The 18,776-nt window shown below is 40.0% G+C and overlaps 1 protein-coding gene across 1 annotated transcript in view; it reads right to left on the bottom strand.

Annotated features, from left to right (window-relative positions):
- Positions 1–1,811: 1,811 nt before the first annotated feature.
- The window catches only part of chsy3 (chondroitin sulfate synthase 3), a 32,707-nt gene continuing 15,742 nt past the window's right edge, over positions 1,812–18,776 (bottom strand). Inside the window, exon 3 of the mRNA XM_027016149.3 lies at positions 1,812–4,298. Within this exon, the coding sequence (XP_026871950.2) occupies positions 2,727–4,298 (1,572 nt within the window). The 3' untranslated portion in view covers positions 1,812–2,726. The remainder of the gene's footprint in view (positions 4,299–18,776) is intronic.

Here is an 18,776-nt window from a genome sequence, read left to right as displayed (position 1 = left end):
AGGATGAGTTCTGGGAGGTACACCACCTTCTACCAGGTCTATAGCACAGTTGTAATATATAACACTTTATTGATCCTGAAGGGAAATATAGCATCAAAGTAGTATAATATTGCACAAGAGAAGACATTCATTACATCAGAATAAATAGGGCAGGGTTGTAGAAGTTAGATGGGATGTAGGGATGATGGAGTGGTAATGCTGCAGCCTTACCCTTGCTAAACATCTCAGGCAAGTCCATATCAGGTATAGAAAAGATGTCTGCTGATTCTGGACTGTCCACCAAAATGGAGGCTATAACTAAGCAGGGACTACTAAAACAGTTCTGTAAACAAAAACTTGACCAGGCTAAAATGTCAGGTTTCACTCAGGAAATCTGGGGATGATTTTTCTGTAACCAAGGATGGCCTAAAACTTTGGTGGTAATGAGCAGTAGAAACTAAAAGAGAAAGGTTCTCCTCATGTGTGGCATTGCTGCAGACCTTCAGAATCCTGAACCAATCCAATAGGTGATACTGGGATCACAGTGATATTCAGGCTTTTCACAAGGTCCTCCGTGATGAAGTTACCAGTGACTCCAGAGTCAATCAGTGCTGAAACAATAATGACGGTTCCATTGCGCAGAATCTGTGTCAAGGAAGAATGGGTGAGAAATGGAAAGAGGGGTTTCTCACGGCTTGTAATAACAATGATGGCTGAAAGGAGCTTTCAAATATATCTGCAGTGAATCACAATAATTGGTTATATGTGTAAAAGAGGTGTTAAGAATAATGATTAATCATAACAGTGATTATATGTCTGAATATGGCATGAAGAAAACTGATCTTGAATTACTCATGACTGATTATGTGGTTAAAGGGCCTTAAAAATAAACTGATCTGAGATCAGCCATAATGACAGTGATTATATGACTGAATAGAGCATGAATAAAACTTATTAGGAATCACCAATAATATAGATTTAAGACAGAAGGTCTGGGTTCATAATAAAAATGATGGCTGAATGAAGCAAATATATATATAGTGAATCCCAATAACTGATTATATGCCTAAAAGAGGTGTTAAGTGTAATGATGAATCATTATAAGAGTGATTATGTCTAAATGCACCATGAATAAAACTGATCTGGAGTTACTCATAATGACTTATCATATGGCCAAATAACCTTAAAGAACTGATCTGAGTTCAGTCAAATCGGCACTGATGATATCGCTGAAAAAGGCTTTAAGAAAACTGATCTGGCATCAGTTATAGTTATAGTGGTTATCCAGCTGGAACAAGCTTTTAGAATAATGACAGTGATAATGTTGGAGTCAGTCATAACAACACTGATGGCGGAAAGGAGCTTTCAAACATATCTGGAGTCAATCATTGTAGCAATGAAGGGGGACAAAATAAAGGCAAGGTACAGTCACTCAGTATTATTAACCGTATTCCGCTGTATTAATAGTAAAGGTATTGTTTAAATTCTACAACCCACTATGGCCATTACAGTAGAACATTTAAATGCCATCAATGACGCTAATACATTAGAGAGTTAAACGCCAGATATTAGAGAGAGCAGTAATGCAGAGGCGTATGTCTCAGACGTGTTCTGTATTCTTTAACTTGTGATGTATTTTACCTATCATGCATATGAAAGTGAGTCTAAAATCCTCTGCAGTTTTAATTTAAATACGCTGCTCATCTTCAAGTCAAGCATCCGTTGCATAGATTAGTAGTGATGTACAATTCACTTCCACAGCGTAGAGTATTCATTGGATTATTGCTGAATACAGTTTATAACAGGCAACTATAGAAAGGTGCTAGACAAAATTCTGTTGTAGTAACAGATAGGAGCAAGATTTTAATTAACTACAAAAATTTCCTCCAGATACATCACATGTTGAAAAAACACAAATATTCCGATACAAAAAGCAGGCAACGCATTTCAGTATTTTTTAATTATAAATAATCACTTTGATTATTTTAATTCCCAACAACAACTTAAACAAGCCACAAAACAAAATAATGAAAAAAATATATTTTGTTCATTTTGTTCTTCAGCTGCACAAAATAGACAGGGAAAAAACTGAAGAAAAAAAATCTGAAACAGAAAACAGCAATGGTTTGATAGGAGCCAGTACCTTAATGTAATTATGCTAGTTCAACAAGAAAATAAAAGCTACAATCACTTTAAAAATACTGTAGATGAATTACAGTTTTACTTAGTATAAATTAGAAAATTAAATTTTTTCAGAACAATTGCTCAGAGAAACCTTTAAAAGCACATTTGTGGTACTTTCAATATTATTATCCCCATCAAAATGTCTTAATTTCTGATTATTTATCATATGGTGGTGATGTTTTTTCCATTTTCACACTGTTGAAGAGCATTTCACTTACAGCATTAAAGACAAGGTCTGTATTGAACACACTGACTGATGGCTGTCAAATAAACTCCTGAGTATATCAGCAGAATTAATGGTTGCATTAATGATACCCCCCCACCCCACCCCCCACCCCAAAAAAAACCTCTCCTGCAAGCCCTGAAATATTCGATCAAGGTGCTAAATGTCCTTTGGAAGACGCTGTGGAAGAGCTGACTACACAAACAATTAAGAAGTTGCACCAAACAAACTTAAAGTACCTTTAATTTCACGCATTTGCTTACACATTAGACACACACACAATCAGTCTCTTGCTGCTTTCATGCAGAACTGAGGTAATCTCCACTGACAATGATAGATGTCAGGAGGAGGTTCTGTTGTATCCTATGCCTAAGTGTTTTTCAAGCCACAGTTCTGCTAACTGCATCGTGGATGCATATGTACTTGCTTTGGACCCGAGGCACATTTTGTATTGCTTAGGCTCTAGATTAGCGTCGCAGTGAACAGGATGATAGATATGCACAATACCAATTTCTGGTGAGCGGAACACTTTTAAGCCAGAATCGATAATTTTTGTGAACAAGTCTACATCTTCCATTCCCCAGCCTTGTATTGAAGTGTCAAAGCCTCCAGCCTTCAGCCAGTCACTTTTGAATATGCAGCTAATGCCGAAGCCGTAATCTCGCCAGAATCCTGTCTTCTTGGTGAAGACAAAATTGCTGTCTTCTGGACGGCTTCCAGCGTAGACAATTTTGGGATCATACTGGCTGAAGACAACAGGAAAGTAAGCCTGATTCCCTTCAATGGTGTTGTCCCTACATCGCTGCAGGGCATCGCCAGTGAAGATCAGATCCACATCACAGAAAAACAGCAGGGAGTTATTATTTAGCTGAGAGGCACCCATTTCTAGAGCAAGACCCCTAGAGAAAGCCCCTGTCATTGGTATCACTGCCAGATCTGCTTTGGGGTATTTGTTATGGTAAATATAAATCAGTTCCAAATGTTTGTCCCTGTCTTGGTCGTTACCATTATCTACAAGTATGATAATCAGTTTCACATTCTGGTTGGAAATAAGGCAAACCTTCTCAAAGTTTTCCATGAAGCGTGCAAAAGTGTTGTAGCGGCCTGTAAGTGGCACAAGAATATGGAGCTTCTTTTGGCTGTGCTCCCGCATCTCCTTGGTGGTCTCTGAAAATTGGAATGGGGCGAATACCTTCAGTGAATTAGACAGGAAGGAAAATGACTGGGAGTCGCTGTTGATGGCCTCCGCTAGCTCGGCTGCCTGCAGCTCCTCCACCTCTTGAAAGTAAGGCCGGCTGAAAGACTGCTGCAGGTACACGTGTCTCCGGACGGGTACGGTCACTTTGCGTCCCTTGTGTCTCTTGTAGAGAAGCAGCAGGTCCAGTATGTACTCAGCCCCATAGAGGGGATTCACCCTCCTGTAGCCATACTGGATCTGCTTGAAGTCAATGACACGTCCTCGTGCTTTGGAGTTCTCGTTGATCATCTCCATCACCTGGAGCACTGCATCGTCCAATGCAGTGCGCAGCAGGTTACCGAGGCCCTGCTGGGGCACGTTCTTATCTCTGGTGGAGTAGAGGTGCCTATTGGTCAGGAAATCCCACTCGATAATTTCTTCCCGTTCGGTTGGGCGGTAGCGGGTGTAGGAGGGGGCAACACCCAGCTGCTGGTCCTCCCACTGCACCTCAGTGTTGCTGAGGTGGCTCATCGCGATGATTTCACGGTGCAGCTGGATGGTGCGGTAGCGCAGCTGTGAAATGTGCCGGCTGAGCATGTATGTGTGGAGCCTGTACTGGTAGGCTGGCTGCTTGTTGGGGTGCAGAGTGACGGCATTGTGAATCTTGCTGCTGTGCAGTTCTTGAATGAAACCTTTCTTGTTGTGTTCATAGTTTTCATAGAAAAGTTGCTGCATCTACACAGAGAGAAGGAGAGGGAGAACTTTCAGTTAGAGGATGTAGGAATCCTATTCTGTGATCTGTTAAACACATAACCGTCTTACCTTTATAACGGAGTCTATGCAGTCTAATGTAAGCTTTTTTTAGATAGAAAATGTTACATTATGACTAGTGGGTTAATCTGACAGTTTTTAGTTATTAAATAAAAAAAGGCAATCCATTTGCTTGATAAGGTTCACTGACAAATCACTACAAGCTACACCAGTGTGTGAGAGTCTTGTCTGTTGCTTGTTGCACTCTGGTTTGTCCTCCTAACACATCCCACAGTAGGCTTTGATACTGCAAGACCTATAGACAGTAGATAGTGATTTATAATTGTAATGGAAGACAGGTACATGCTGTGCTTTCTTGTGTGAATGTAGGTATCTGCAGATGTGAAAGGTGACACCAGTGGAGCACATTTGAGATGGATTTAGGCTAGAAAATTACAATGGGTTACAATGAGTTAAGACCTGTTAAACCTGCCCTTTTGACAATGTCTCAGATTCTGCTTGATCTGTGTAAACGAAGAAAACTAGCAACGGTGTGAAAGAACTCAGGAGCAAGCATGCAAAGCAAGCAGTGAGGAAGTGAAGGATGGCAATAAAAACAAAGATCAGGATTTTGTAAACAGAGGGGGGTTTATTTGACAACTAATTCCAACTTTTGTTTTTGAGTTAATTTTTTTTTTGCTTCAGTTTACAAATTTTTATATTAAACTTATATGTACAAATTATTTGACACAAATCCAGGAAGATACATTTTGATTATGTGGAGTATATATAAAGACTCATGATAAAACCTATTACTGCAAAGGGTTAATATGCATACATCACTTTTTTTTTTGGAAAAAAAAGGCTTTACTGGTATTTAATTTTAACATGTTGTGTAAACCTGTAGATATGTGATATTTAGAGCCAGTCACAATAGTTTAGTAACAGTGCCCCCCTCAGCTGTGTGACTCCCCACATGGTGCTGGCTGTCTTGTGGTTCTGTTTGCTTTTCTTCATACCTGTTCCATGTGCTTTGTGGTTTTCCCATCTTGCCACACGCCGTTCAGGTGTCCGTCATTTCCTCTTTATGTGTTATCACTCACATCTTCCACCCATGCTTTGTTTGCCTGTAATTTCCTTCTGTATAAATTCCACTCTGTTCCTAACTCTCGTGTCAGTTATTGGACTTCCTAATGTGTGCATGCTGGTGTTGTATGTCTGTTCCGGTTTTGTCAACCTTTATTACTGCTCACACTTGCGTCTTGCTCTTGTGTCCAAGTCACAGAATGACTAGCTCGTCAAAGGATGAAGTGAGCCCTGCTGTCCCAACTAATTTTCCGCACCTCTCTGTAGACTGACATAACGTTGACGACTGCCTGCACAAACGGCTGGCTAGACTCCATCAGAGAAACAGGTTTGAGTGCCTAATGTAGGCTTGTTATGGCCCAGAACCTACCCAGGAGGCATGTTACAGCTCAGAACTCAACTAAGATGCATCTTGCGCCCCGGAGCTCACCTAGGAGGCAACTTGCAGCCCAGAGCGTACCCAGGAGGCATGTTTCACCCCAGCGGTTACCCAGGAGGCATGTTACGCCTTAGAGCTCACCAGGCAGGTCCTGGCACTCCCAGCCAACGGCAAGAGAGATGCTTAAAGTTGAGAAGCCAGTCTGAGTCTGATCATATAGTTTTAAACTTTCAGTCATTTGTTCTTAAGTGTCTAATCCAAAGTGTCTGATCTCATCCACAGAATCAACTAATTTTACATGTAACTTCTCATCCAAAAGTGTTCTGGTGGGGGGCATGAACAGACTCAGGGGCAAAGTCGCCATTAAACTTTGGACAGGAAAGATTTAATAAACTTTAAAACTTGTTGACGTGGACGAACATTTACTAACATAAAACATAGAGGACTAAAGTGGCACTCACGTATAAACACAAACAATGAACACAAGCACACTAAACACTTCTAACATTTAACACCATATTACACAAACATAGACTGATACATAGAACTACAATTCACACGCTACATCGACAATGACCAACGATACTGCACACACTAAAAGGGTTTAAATACACAAACAAGACGAGGTACAGGTATGTGCCGGCATGACCACAAACATATCCTCCCAAATCACATGGCTGGCTAAACCCCGTGACTCACGGGAGGCGAGCATTGTGGACAATTGTGACTCAAAAGGAGCAAATATCACTCTTCTATTGATATAGGCTGCTCTCTCACACAAGGCTATAATGATTTTATAGTTTGATCATTTTATCATTCATATTTAGGTTCAGCTAGCCTGAAATTTGCAAGCATAAAACACCTATGAGCTTTAGTGCACTCAATAAGGTCATTTGACATAAGGAGTTGACAATTTGCCAATTACAGTCCGTTAAAACTGCCTAACCCAAATTGTTCAGATGTTTACATTTTCTAACCCTAACAGTAAAACAGTCGCATATCCTGAAAAAAAAGGAGTCTTAGAGCCATAAGCTACATTTTGATTATTAAAAAAAAATTGTAATATATAAGCACTATGGAATATGTACATTGTAGTAATACACTTCCCAGAACAATGCCAATGTAAGGCAATGAAAACATGGCAATAACTCACAAAGAGAAAGTGGATAGCTGCTTAAATACTCTAATTAAACCAAGAACAGGTGTAGCTAATCAATATTCTGCATAATAAGCAACAGAAAGGCAAAACTAAACTTATGAATAACTGAACAGTGTAAGGTATGGTCCCTTTCTATGTTGCATGGAAAAATCTTATTTTTAATATTATTGCTATACTGTTTGAAACATGACATGTAAGTGTACCAGGTCTGAAAATCCAGAATCCCTGAGAACTATATTGATATTCTAGGGACAAACCACTTCTGCTGTGGCCTGGAAAGCAGCTCAGTAATTCACCTCCTGTTCTCTCTGCAGCTCATCATTTTAAGTGCACACACTCCCTTTTGTAAACAAGATGCTCTACATCACCGAGAGGGGGGTGCTGGAGCCGGCCCGGAGCCGATTCGTCAAAAGTAGCCATCCCGTTCCTGAACTTCAGCACACAAGCATCACTCACCGAGGCATTCATACCAGTTCCATCAAACTCCAGCTGTGTCTCTTCAGCTTTGACGTCAAGGCCGCAACATGTACCTATAGGACTGATTTTTTTATACGAAATAGTAGTTTCATGATGACAAAAAGAAAGCAACACAGCTGTTGCCAGCAGTAGTTGTCCTTTACATAAGTCTGGCCCAGGTCTCTGTAAACTGCATCTGTAGATAGCCTAAGTACATCATTTTTGCATATTCCAAGAAATCTCAAATGGAAACCATAAATCAAAACTGACATAAATAAGACAAATATCTACAGTAAAAAGAGCATGCAGTCGTAACATTGTTATGCTCTGTCGAGGTCCTGGGATGATTCAATGATGATATACCAAGGAAAAAGAACATTTCTGTTCTTGGGCTATTTCTTTGTTTCTTGTGATTGAAGATTAGGGATTGTGGCTTTTGAGTCCTTTTTGGGAGGGGTGAGGTCATGCTCGAGACATTCCTTCACTGGAGAGTAATTCTTCCATTCTCACACCAGTGTACCAGACATTAGCAAGCACCCCCCCCCCCCCCCCCCCCGCCCCTTCCCACACACACACTCACACACTTTTTCAAGCTAAGGACTAGTGCTATGCTTTTGGCTGCCAGTATTGAACAAGATAAGTTTTAAGTAACTGAAGCCTGGAACAAATGGAATTATTACTTATTAGAGAATTACCCAAACATCAATGCTACAGCAAGTGATCTCAAGGTAACTGAATGAAGAAATAAGAGAACTGTAATATTTTACAAATACAATTCAGAAACCAGGTGTCATACAAAATAGTTCTTAAATATGGAGCCCTGATCTACTTTATTCTTCTGATTGTGGTTTTGTTAAACCAGAAGCCAAAAATCCAACCTTACAGAAATATAACCACGAGACTTTTGAACATATGACAGACGAATAACGGCTAGCGCAAAGCCTGGGCACACCAACCATGATGAGCCAGACCTTCTGTTAAATCTACCTATTCAGCAAATCTTATACGAGAAACATGACAGACACTACCTTATGTTACTATTGGCCCCCCAACCATCTTCATTGTGAATTGAAGATTTCCTTGTTTTAACCCAAGACTGGCATGACAATATCCACAAAATTACAGACAATAAGCCCAGTTTCTCATCAGACCATATTTTATGATCCTAAGGTTTTTCCTCATCCTTCTATGGTGCATTCGTAGTGCATTAAACTCTGCACTCTTCTTGCCCCTTATGGCTTTACAGTTTCTAAGCAGGAAAGCACAGCAGGCTCATTTGCACATCTATGCCTCCCCCCGTGGTTAGTCTCATCCATTTATATTCTCCCAAATAAGAAGGGTGTGTGCACTGCTGGCTGTTTGGCATTACTTGATACGACCGAATAGCTGATACTATTTTTGCATATACGGTTTTCAGAAGTTGAAACCTAAGAAGATCCTTGCCAGTGATTCTTAGGTAGCTTTGATTTGTGAAAGGTTGCGATTTTTACAGAGCGGTCAGAACGTCAAGGTTTTCAATCTGACCTTCGTGGAAGCATAAATTAAAAGAGAAACATCGAGAGAATTGTGTCACTCATACATACGATGTGCTCACTACTAAATGAAGAGCTACGTTTATGCGATGTGACAGTGGTTGTGTAGCCCCATACATCACTGTAGTCTGGTCTTTACAGATCCTCGCACCAATGTTGAAATGACAGTTTTCAAACATGAGTTCTAGAAAACCACAGCACTGGCAAAAGCCCTGGAATATTAATCATCAAAGCATTACAGTAGGCATTACAATAGCATTACATTAGAGTCCTGATTGTATATACCGCTAATGGCCACATTTGTGTTGTCTTAAAGATCCTACCATTAACCTTCCACAGTTGAGAAAAATCCATAAATGTTCCAGCTGCTTTTTCCAATAGATAGTCTGAAGGTCACTGCTGTCAGTATGACTTGCTGGCTTATGCTTTGGTCTGCACAGTTGTATCAGATAGTTCACGCTAACTGCTCTACACTACACAATCTTTCACACAGCATAAACAAAATGGCACATGGGTATATCAGTGTTTATTTGTCATTGAAGACATGACACCAAATGCATTAAAAATAAGAACAGGCAGTGAGGCTGATTTATTGTTGAACTCTCAGTGCTTTAGGCACATACACCCACGCAACGGAGCAGCCAAAACATTTATTCATCATTTCTCTGTTCACAGTACACAAACTAAGGCACCTAGACAACCCTTTTCACTGCGGGAGAATGTTGTTGTCTGAATATAAAAAAAAAAAATGTAAATGTCAAGTATTACAGTCCTTCCTATTTAAGAAACACATCATTAAGACCTTCCTCAAATATGTGTCTTAATACAGTTTTTCAAAGATATGCCTTTGCAGCATTATTGATTGAATTGCAGCACATCGCTCTTGTGCGTGATTAAATAAACATGCCACTTGCCGTTTTTACCTGAAATCTATTTCTGCTCTGAAAGGAAAAAGAATGGAGGAGCTCTTGTTACCACACATTATTTAGGTCCTATTTGTGTTAAAGCAATGCACAGTGTCAAAACTGCCTTCTGTACTGTTACATTTGGGTCCTATACTGTAGCCAGGATGTTGGATTCCCTGGGAGTTCCTTTGTCCTCATAGCTTTCCACACCATTTCCCATTACAATGATGATGCATTTTTCCACTTTACCATCATTGTAACACTATTAAGACTGCATGTCCTGAAACCACATCACAAAAGAAAACCACATCACAATCTTATGGAATATTGCTCTTCATCTGCAGATGTTTGTTTACAGGTGATTACTGTGGCAGATAGCACAAGAAAAACCAGCGTGGCACGCCTGCCAGTCTCTGCTGCCTGACTACAATAGCTTTCAAAGAGGTTTAGTGCAGTGATAGCCCTGCCTTAAATTTCACAGCCCAAAGACAAAGAAATCAACTCATCAAAGGGTCATTGAGTGTACACGGTGGTTCGGTAAATTGACACATGACTGACACACACACATCCAGTATCATAAAAATGTCCTTTAAAATATGTTCACATGTTCTCTGATATATGATGCATATGCCATTTAATATGGTTATTATTGTGAACTACAGCTAATTTTCTAACAGCTGGAAACACTGTCGCCAGATTATCAGATATAATCAATACAGGGGGCCATTACCCAACCAATTAGTGTAACTTTTTCACATATTGATTCCCGCAAAGCCTCATTTCATTCCACATTAGTGCCATATATGAGTCTAAAATGCAATTAGTGGCAGGAGTTGTAGAAACACTGCTTTTGGAAGATGCTGGCTGGTTATATATTTTATGATACTGGATGTATGTATGTCAGACTACCTCAACAGAGTGGATGTTGAAATTGCGAAACTGTGATATGGCCAGTGAGCATCACATACTATGAGCATCGCTGGCTGTGGTGTTGGTAGTAAAATAAGATGTATTAAACTCTCCACTTCATACAACAGTGTGTACACTGTTGAATGAGTTGTTAGTTATTGGATGATCTATATCCAGTGACTGAACAGGAGCCAGTCCCTGACTGCTTACATAGCAATTATGTTAAATATCAGACCACCAACATTTGCTTAATAGGGGAAATACAAAAAACTTTGATGTTTCTACATCATAGACTGTCAAAGCAAAGCTAAATGTTAAGAGTCAGTTTAAATATTCCTTTCTATGTAGCAATGAATGTTTGATTCACATTTTAATAAAATACTTTACTTATTACTATTATAGATGTTCCCTGCTGGGCATTTTTCCACATTTCCCAGAAGGCAGAATAAGGCCAAGTTTGCAGGCAGACACAAACCGGATGTGACCTGCCCTGCCTGCTCTCGCAGGCTTCCAAGGTCCTGCTGCTGCTCTGTTATTCCAAGTGTCCCCTGTACACGCCTGGCCAAAGTCAGTTTTCTGTTTGTACAGTTTGCTTTGAGCATTAAAGCATATCATAACAGAGGCCATAAATTCAGCACAACGGCCTTGCGGGGGGAGAGCAGCTTCCTGCATCCGAAAGCATTTTTCCAGTTCTGGCACTGGGGAATAAAGCGGGTTGTTGGAAAGCTTCGGCACTCCCGGAGCTTCTCATGCATGCATTAGCTGGGCCTCAGAGGCAGTGAGTGATGCCAACCTCAATTTTTTTCCACTTTGCATTTTGGAGATGACTCCGCAGGTGGATACCAAGTACGGGTGGGTGTGCTTCAAAGCGCAGCAAGCTCTTCCACCAAGACCTGAAACTAGCATACACTATCAAAGGCTGTGCAGCGGAGAATGACTACACAGCTAGCCGGTAGCCGGAAAGACATAATATTAGATGAATATGCTCCCGGGATTTTGTAATTTTCCATTCTCTCAGTCAACAGTCTGTCAGATGATGTCACAACAGAGGAACGTTGACGCTTAGAGCCATGTTTTCTGCGCCCTCCCTCCCCATCTTAAAACCACAGACAAGTATACTCATCAAAGGGCCACTGTAATTTAACACTGTAATCTAACGGCTGCTGACATTACACTAGAGGAAATATTTCTACATTTAAAACACTTCAAACCAATAATCCGGATGATGATTTAAAATCTTTGATGAAAAACCAGTAATTGCTTGTGGGCCAAAGTAAAAGTGTATTATTTACTCTATACACCAAAAAAAAAAAAAAAAAAAAAAAAAGCAACAATTTGACTATCCACCTAAAGAGGGCATACTTCTCAGTAATAGAATCAGCCCAGTCACCTGCTTGATATCAAGATGCCAGAATTTCCTGACTGTGAATGAAATTTGGGGTGAGAATAGGGTGGGGTGGAATGAGGCACCACAGGCATACCATTTTATCTGGTTTAGCAGATTATTATTAATATGATCTGATGTACAACCAAACATATTCTGGAATGCAGTAAAGACATAAATCAAAGCAGACTAACCACTTTCAATACTATAGTACTACCACAAACAAACATGTTTATGTTCTTACCAAGACCACAAAATGCTATGGATTTATGAACTGAAGATTCAGTGTGCTTGGAAGCCTGACGGTTTTAAAGTTGGAGATGCATTCAATGTGACATATAGTTAATAAAATCTGAATTGTTTTATGAAGCTATCAGATATCAAGTTCCAAATATAAAGTGGAATATAAAGTGGAGTAAAAGGGTTTAAAAGAGTGATAAAAGGGATTCTTATCTATTAAAGTAAAAAAAAAAAAAAAAAAGGTAATGTCCGAAAAGATGCATGCATGCCTGGTGTATCATTTCACAGCGGGCATAGCATCTGCAGGGTTTATCGATCCAGTTATTAATATCTCTGCTGGGTAAAAACGCACATCCAGACTGGGAACAGCAACAAGGTCAGCTTAGAACTTAATATCTGAGAGAGATGCAAGAGCCTTCTTCTGGCTACAGGCTAAAGTGAAGGATGTACTGCCATCTGCATCATCTCAGCCCCATGCTGTGGCACCTGCACTACGGGGACACGTAACAAAAATGAAATCTGCGCTTTACATCTCAGCATGCTAATGAAGCCAGACGCAGGGCTGGATCAACATTACATTCTTCATTTTTTGCAGTGCATGATCAATGCAAGTGAAAATTCTCCTCTGAATGCCCTTTTTTCAAGGGGATGTCATGCCTGGTATGTCCAGACCAGAATACTTGCGACATTGTGAAGGAGGTCTCTAAAAATGGGCTAGAGGAAATATGACAAGCATGAGCACTCCCAGCAGACCATGGGGTTTATAAAATGACATAAACCTGCAGGGGCAAGACTTCACTCCAAATAGAAAAAGAAAAATATATACATATGCAAATGGAACAAGCTTGCTGAGCTACTGAGGTTTAAATGATGCCTGCAGGAGATTGTGTTTTTCTAAAAAAACAACAACTGTTTTACTTGGTCAGCATTTCTCTTAATCTTTTTTTTTTAGAATAAAAAGAAATCATGACAAACTGTTGACATCTGATCAATCACTTAGACACCTTCTTTGTAGATTAATAATGGTATTATCTTTCATGGAGATGACAATCACAAATAGCCCCATCATTTGCAGTCATTTCAAAGATGGGCAGTGTAATCATCTTATCCATCAGAACCAAATTACATTATCTATCCATGATCAGTGAAGACAGTGCCTCTTCTTTCTAGTGAAAATAAAATGTCAAACATTCAACAGTTCCTTATTAATAACTAGCCTCTATATATTGTATGACCCTAAGAACTACTAATGGTATGCTTTTGAAATTTAGCAAATTATTTAAACACCTAACTTCAGCTTACTATAGACAGAGCTGGGTCACAGTCAGAGTTGTACCATGAATATAGAGCTAGCGGTCTTGGGTATAGTTTGGCAGTTCCAGGCATTGGTTGCTCTGGATAAGAGCATCTGCCAAATTCCATAAACATTACAGCGAATACGAAATTAAGCCACGTACAATAAATTATATTATAATCATCACTGAACTATTCTAGCACTAAGCCATTTAGTAGTCTCTGGTCCAACTGTGACGAGCTCCCCAGTCTGGCCCGCTTTAGGGATTTTGTTCTTACAGGAAGTAACAGAGAACCAGGCCTGTGGGATTAAAGATCTATGCCATTATGCCCATAAAACCAGATATTGTCTCTGTTTCAGGATGCACAGGGACCTGGCAGACAATGTGCTATTAATGCCCAGGCCGAAGCAAAAGCATAGACCTAACTGCCATTCCATGCCAGTAGTGTTTAATAGGCAGAGGTCAGCTGTGCTGAAATATGAAGAAGTGCTCTGTTGGTGCTCGAGGTCCCAACGGGATGAGAAAGTCACTAAATGCACGCTGGAGTGGGCGATGCAACAGCAGGATCAGCACCAAGCATACAGTGTGCACGAGTCGTCACATTAGCCCACTTTTGTAGTCATTTTCCCTCCTCTCATTTTTAACCATGGTGAAGTCAACCATGTTAAATGTCATATTGAGACATGTCCATGGAATTTCCACTGCTGCACTGCAGTGGATGACATGAATGCCAATAAGAAAGAAAAATGAAAAAAAGTGAACCACTGCACTGTGCAAGATTTTAAGTTAGGAACATTCAAATTAGACATTAAAATAGTAGTGTGAAAAAATTCAAATTAAAAGAATCGGTATCCAGCGATTCCTTCTTTATTTTCTTTCTTTATTTTTTAAAAATATTTTATGACCCTGTGTGTGCAAATTTGTATGTGTCTTCTGAGGTGAATGTGCGATGATTCAAGCATGTGGTTCCAAGACTCTCTGGAAATGAGTTTCCCACATTTGTTAGTTACATTAGCACCATAGTTCCAGTTCAAAAGTCAAGAAGCAGCACATTCCATGTGATTTTCTTCATGTAGGGACAAACTGCCTATGCTCGGTTTGATATGATGTGGATAAACATTCAGATGTTAACTTGTGGGATACAACTGCAACTTAAATTAATCAGACAAATTTTCAAAATATATTTTGTCCATATTGTCCTTTTTTGTCCATCTTTGATGTCCTTCAGCAGTGTTGATCCCACGTGTGAGCATGGTCAGTTCATATATTCAAGGGCTTGGAGTGTCAGTCGTCAGTAATTTATGCCTGTAGTAAAAGCTCTGCTTTCCATTTCAAACATGCTATCCTTTTAGTCCCCTTGCCTGACTACACCACCTGCACTACATAGAGTGCAGTTCTGCAGTTCAACAAGGTAATATAGCCCAGTACTACAGCATAGGTTTGGCACCATATTATTTATATAACCGAAATAATATTCATGTAAGAATGCATATGTTAGCGCAGTTGCTTTGATTTTATGGGCTAAGCAGGACCCATGTAACGTTGACTTGTAATGTACGAGATGTATGCAAAAATGCATTTATACAGTTGAAGGGGAGTGACCAGTGTGAACAATACACTCAGTAACAATGACTGGAGCCGGCTTTGTGCAATTAGCTGCCGTAGCAGGCTGAGTCATTCAGTGACATAGCTGGCCGTTTAAATATTCAAGCACTCAATCACATATGACACCTCCCTTAGGTGTTCTGTCAGAAAAGCGTCAGAAAAGCTCTGCATCCGTTTGTGCATCCGTTCATGGAGCCAACCCTTAAAGCAACCGGGTTTCATTCTGGTCGCACACAATAGGTGATAACTTCTCTTCTACTTACAAATATAGATTTTAGAGTGCAGCTATGCAAGTTTGTGAAGATAAATATGCTAAAGATAAGTGTGCTTTTGAGATATTTGCTCATGGCTGAAACAGATTTGAAGGAATACACATCTTGGGATGGATTATGGACTTGCAATAAGAGAAGTACTGACTGCTTCTGTTTGCTCTGGGAGTAGCCTATAGGCAAGAGTAAACTTAAGAGCTTTTAGAATCTTTAGGCGAACCATTTTCTCATTCATAAAGATGGATGATCAGGCACCAAGAAGCTAGGCGTGGATCCAGGATTGGGCTCACAATACCGTAAATCACAGTGACGAGGCTATTTGCCATGCTATCATGGTCCTGCTCTTTGGTGCACTCTAGCATGCAGAGAGACCAGCTGAGCTCCAGGCCCTGAAGTCTTTCAGAAGTACATCCTCACCCTCTGCCACTGTTAACAGAGGAAGCATACGTGCTGATTATTGTCATAAGCTTAAATGTTATGCTGCTATTCACAAAGCACCTTAAACCTTTTACGCCGCGGACTGCACATGTACGTTTATACAAAACTGGGCAGTTAGTATTCCAGTAAAAGAAAATATACAAAGCAATAAAGGTAACAGATACTATTTATTCTAAAGTATTGTTTATTTCCACGGTCAGCCAAAGACTGTATTCCCCTCTCCTTGCCCGGGGGACTGTTGTTTGGGTAAGCAAACCCGAGCAGTAATTATGCTAGAAATGGTCTATGCACAGAGAGAGTAGCTTTTATTAAAATCTCCGCTCAGACTTCTATGCTTTTACAGTGTCTGTTGAGCACCTAACGGATTTCATGAACACACGTTAATGAGAGTGAGCTGTCTTAAAGGAGAGATATTTGAAATGCTTGTCTAGCACAGCTTCATATGTGCCTTATATCAGCTATGTCACCTGATCACATAATTGGTGTTCACTCAGAAAATTAGTCAATTCCCTTACTTGCCTGAAACGTAATGAACTATACTGGTGATTGGTCTTACAACGTAGAACTTGTAATCCAGAGTTTTAAAGAGATGAAATAGATGTTTATTGTCGCCCCTTGAACATAGCAATACTAAATGGTCAATTCGAAGGGTTAAAAAATTTTGAAAGACATTGAAAGCTCTACTTGACATCACAGTGTAGATCTTTTTGGGAACCATTTTTCCCCTTTGTAACCTACGAAGGATTCGGCCCTTTCTCTCGCAGGAAGCTGCCCAGGTACTTGTGCAGTCTCTTTTCATCTCAAAGACAGGCTACTGCAACTCGCTACTTGCTCGTCTTCCACTAAGAGCCATCAGACCTCTTCAACTTGTCCAGAATGCAGCAGTACAACTGGTCTTCAGTCTTCCGAAGTTCGCACGTCACGCCGCTGCTGTGCTCCCTTCACTGGCTTCCAGTACCTGCCTGCATCAGATTTAAAACCTGGATGCTTGCCTACAAAGCCAAAAATGGACCAGCCCCTCCATGCATGATGTCAACGGTCAAAGCCCAATCCATACCTCGAGTACTTCGAACCTCAAGTATGGCTCGGCTTGAAATACTATGCTTCAAGTCTGATGGAAGACAAGCATCGAGATTCTCTGTCCTGGCTCCTAGATGGTAGAACAAACTTTCGTCATTCAAATGCAGACTCAAGTCCCATTTATTTGTGGAAAATAAATGACCACTGACCCTGCTCCTATGTTGACTAACTGAAACATATTGTAGGGTATTATTTATTACACTGATGCTGACTGCTCCTTTGTGGAGTAACAAATTTTAGCACTTATTGTTTATTGCACTGATTGTCTCAGATGTATTTTGCACTTCTAGGTATCAGCATTGATTCCTGTATTTCAACAGTATTTTAGTTAATTGGTATCTTGGACTCTAACCTACTGTACTGGCTAGGATGTATTCTATGAGTAAATGACAAAGCACTTTTGTAAGTCGCTCTGGATAAGAGCGTCTGCTAAATGCCGTAATTGTAAATGAACTGCAACGACACATGGACATTTTTGGATTGTTTGGCATCATCCAACAGGGGCTCTGAAATGGCTTTTTAAATGAATTATTTATGTACCACCTGATTGATTTCATTTTTGATGTCCAGCTAACATATATGCAAGACGGATGTGATATCCTTATTATTCTGAGATTATTAAACCTAAAGGTTTATTTTGCTATTTTATTCAAATAAAATGATATTACAAGATATAAAAATAATATAAAAAGTGATATTTTCAAGGAGAAAGTGAAAGCGAGTCTCCTTGCTATGCTGGCACACTGAAGTGTGCTTCAATACCCATTATCCTGTGCCTGGTATGAAAAGAACGAGTCCACGTGTGTTGCTTGGTCATTTGTTCAGTAGCAGGGCTGGGGAACTGCCAGCCGCAATCCATAGACAATCAACACAGCCATTTGTGTGCTGCAAATTATGACTAAATATAAATACCCATGATGTGGGATCTTATCTGGTGAAACTTGCACCTCCAATCATGCAAAGTCATCGCCATATAGCTGTTTATCTAGTGAGATGTGATTGCAAAGGTCACTGAGTGCACAGAAATGAAGACAGGACAACTGACTGTCCTGTTCCATCACAGAATGAGCTCTCAGACATGCTCTCAGACTGCTAATGCTCTAGTGTGCTTACATCATGCAGAGACATGAAGAGAAATGGCGGCATCCAATTAAGAGTCCATTAAGTCCAGAACTTAAATCTAGCAAGAAGCTTTCCTGTGGCATAATAATCTTAACATAAAACTTATTATTTTAACATTAAGTATTATTAGTACTCTGAATGTCTAAAGTGCACATGATCACTATTGCACTGGGAAATGAATACCCAATTCAATTCCAGTAATACCATTTCCATTTACCATGTCACAGTTTGCTTTCAAGAAAATTCACATCCTGCTTCAGTCGGGTTATAAATAATATTCAGGTTATAAATATTCAAATATAATATTAGGCACATGTGATACTATGTGTACAGCTTTGATATACTGTATGTCTATAGAAGTCCACACAACCTCTGTAGACTCTGATCCAAAGCAGGCAGTTTTCATGGAGCCACGTAGACATCATCATTCTATAAAAAGAGACCCCGGACTACGTGGTGGCTTATTGTTTCAGTAAGACACCACAGCAAGTTCCCCCTGAGAGCCAGGACAGGCAGGCCAGCCTCAAATTCATATCACGGTGTAATTTCAGTTTGGGATGGTAATGGTGTATTTCTTTTTACAAAGGAATATTGATATCTAGCA

This window comes from Electrophorus electricus, chromosome 19 (genome assembly GCF_041902795.1).
Source record: "Electrophorus electricus isolate QZ-2024a chromosome 19, ASM4190279v1, whole genome shotgun sequence".
Lineage (NCBI taxonomy): Eukaryota > Metazoa > Chordata > Actinopteri > Gymnotiformes > Gymnotidae > Electrophorus > Electrophorus electricus.
This window is presented reverse-complemented; position numbering and strand designations above follow the sequence as displayed.